The sequence below is a fragment of the Etheostoma cragini genome, chromosome 2 (assembly GCF_013103735.1).
Source record: "Etheostoma cragini isolate CJK2018 chromosome 2, CSU_Ecrag_1.0, whole genome shotgun sequence".
Taxonomy (NCBI): domain Eukaryota; kingdom Metazoa; phylum Chordata; class Actinopteri; order Perciformes; family Percidae; genus Etheostoma; species Etheostoma cragini.
The window spans coordinates 29,639,957-29,642,984 of NC_048408.1; the positions used below are offsets into that span (position 1 = coordinate 29,639,957).

Below are 3,028 nucleotides of genomic sequence, written 5' to 3' on the forward strand. Positions count from 1 at the left end.
GGGGTTGTGGGCTGAAAGTTTTGGGAACCCTTGTCTTAGATGTACTCATGTATGCATTTGGCTGGTTGATTTGGGACCCTGCTGACATGATGTCATGAGGCTGGTGGTGACTCACATATGGTCTGCTCTGGACTGGTTTAGATCCTGAAGCAGGAGTGGCCCAAACACTGGCCCACCTTCATCAGCGACATCGTGGGCGCGAGTCGGACCAGCGAGAGCCTCTGTCAGAACAACATGATCATCCTCAAGCTGCTCAGCGAGGAGGTGTTTGACTTCTCCAGCGGCCAGATGACCCAGGTGAAGGCCAAGCACCTCAAAGACAGGTAACCGACGAATGAGGACGCACTCCGACTCATGTGAAGTTAAGCGTTGTTGCCGTGGCAAATTTGTCTGCTCTGTCCGCTGCTCCTGCAGGAAAAATGGAAATCTAGACATCACGTGGGTCATTTTAGGGACGTCAAACCGTCGCAGCACCCTCAAACTGAGCGTCAAAATAAAAGCTTGTTGTGGCCGGGTTAGCTCAGTTGGTAGAGCGCGGCACACATAGAGGTTTGGTCCTTGACGCGACGGCCGTGGGTTCGACTCTGACCTGCAGTCCCACTGTTTGCCGCATGTCATCTCCCCCCCCCCCCCCCCCCCCCCCCCCCCCCCCTCTCCCCTTTCATGTCTTCATCTGTCCTGTAAATATAAAGGCCCAAATAAAAACGCCCCAAAAAAGAAATCTTAACCCTTGTGTCGTCTTCCCGTCAAACACGAAACACTATTGTCGCTTTTTCTGACATTTTTGGCACTCTTCCATTGTTGTGGTTGCTTTTTTTTAGATGTTTTTTCCAAAGGTATTTGATATTTCTAATGGTGACATGGTCAGCTTATTTCGAAGGCCCATTTTTTTGTGATTTAAAAAAAAAAAAAAAAAAACTGGACAACATGAGGGTTAAAGAAAAGAAGAAAAAAAAACTTTTGCATGCAACCGATTTGACGGTTTAAAACCAATTTTTATCCACGCGGCGTCTGCCCGGTTTACAACCCACTACCATCCATGATGAGCTCTACTCTTTCTACTCTTGTCTTTCAGCATGTGCAACGAGTTCTCCCAAATATTCCAGCTGTGCCAGTTTGTGATGGTAAGACGAGGCCGACTCCCGACCGAAACAATTCTCAACATGGGGTGTTTTTTTAATAAATCTCCCCATATATTCTCATCTCTATCTTTCTTCTTCTTCTTCTTCTTCTGTGTAGGAAAACTCCCAGAATGCCCCGCTGGTCCACTCCACGCTGGAGACTCTCCTCCGCTTCCTGAACTGGATTCCTTTAGGTTACATCTTCGAGACCAAGCTCATCAGCACTCTGGTCTACAAGGTAAAGCAGCCGGACACTTCATCCAGTGAATCAAAACGTTGGTTTTATCGGTCAAATCCAATTTATGGAAATTTGTTGATGAAATTTCTTTGATGTCATAAATAAATCACACCGTACACGCAGGGTAAAAAGTACATTTATGAACATAAGATAAATGTGGCGGGGTAGACGTTGCAAATATGTGTAAGTTGGTGAGTGAAGGTTACACACACTGATGGCTGCACATTGACAGCTGCTCTGACAGAAGAGGAACAGACCCTTTAAACATTAAAATTAACATATTACCATTGATAAACCATATTTAGTTTTATGTTCCTACTTAGAAATGGCCAGGATTTGTAAATACAGCAGAGCTATTGAGGCTGGTTGTGTTCATGGATTTGATATTCCTATGGATTTTGTTTGTTCTTTTTTTAATATAAATTAAGATTAGGGTTATTAAGTTCTAAGTAACATAATAAATACGGCTTCGATTGTGTTGTCCTCGGGTCAAACTGACCCGTTTCAAAGTGATTTAAATCAGAAATATTAGATTTCTTTCAACCAAATTGCCCAAAAATAAGATGGATGATTCCTTACGTTCTTCAGGTAACAGGGGTTACTTACATTTTGGATGTTTTATTTAATCTTATAGCATTTGAGTTCTTTTATTTAATTATTTTTAAATGGTTTCCAAACAGTATCCGGACTAAACTTTAACATCTACCCATCTGTGATCTTGCTCAACATCAAGTCAAAATAATTCATAATTTCCTTATTTTTAACTAAAAAAGTATGTATAATTTGATATGAATGAGGTTTGTTGACCATGAATTCCCAAAATAAGTGTAAAACCTGTTATTAAACCAGCTCAGTTTTTTTTTTTAATTTTTTATTTAAAGCGGCAAAAGCTGGAAAAAAGTGAGAAATAAATCAGAAAAAATGAAGAAAAAAAATCGGAAAAGCACAAATAAAATCATTTTTGACCTGGATGGAAAAGTTGATGGTTAACCGAAGACAACACAAGGTTTAACAACTCCGCCGGGGAGCATTCGCCGATTGCCAAAATGTTGATAATTGGTTGTACGTTTGTCGAGTAAAGAACATTCGCTGGTTTCAGCCTCTGATATTTAAGGATTTGCTGCTTTTCTCTGTCAACGTCCTCAACTGAAGGCTCTGGGAAGTTACAACAATTTTTTTTTGGTTTCTAACAGTTCATACACCTGGCCGTGAGTCGATTACGGGAAGAAAAAACCGATTAATTGATAAGAAACATTATATTTAGGTGCAGTCCTAATTGAGTCAGCACGTCCGTGACTTGTTTGTTTCCTGCGTTTCAGTTCTTGAACGTGCCGATGTTTCGCAACGTGACGCTAAAATGTTTGACGGAGATCGGCGGAGTGAGCGTCAACCAGTACGAGGAGCAGTTTGTCAACCTTTTTACCCTCACCATGTCCCAGCTCAAACAGGTACACACACACACACACACACACACACACACACACTTAAATGGTGCTTAACTTAATTGCACTCAAAATAATTACACACAAGCACACAGACATTTGCCCACTCTGTTATCAAACACACACTTTAGTTTCCTTACACACACACTCGAGCACACACACACACTCGAGCACACACACACACTCGAGCACACACACACACTCGAGCACACACACACACTCGAGCA

The 3,028-nt window shown here is 41.9% G+C and overlaps 1 protein-coding gene across 1 annotated transcript in view; it reads left to right on the forward strand.

Annotated features, from left to right (window-relative positions):
* xpo1a (exportin 1 (CRM1 homolog, yeast) a) overlaps positions 1 to 3,028 on the forward strand; it is a 27,928-nt gene that overhangs the window by 7,436 nt on the left and 17,464 nt on the right. Inside the window, exons 7-10 of the mRNA XM_034900771.1 lie at positions 142 to 323; positions 1,076 to 1,124; positions 1,240 to 1,359; positions 2,679 to 2,807. Coding sequence (XP_034756662.1) covers positions 142 to 323; positions 1,076 to 1,124; positions 1,240 to 1,359; positions 2,679 to 2,807 — 480 coding nt within the window. The remainder of the gene's footprint in view (positions 1 to 141; positions 324 to 1,075; positions 1,125 to 1,239; positions 1,360 to 2,678; positions 2,808 to 3,028) is intronic.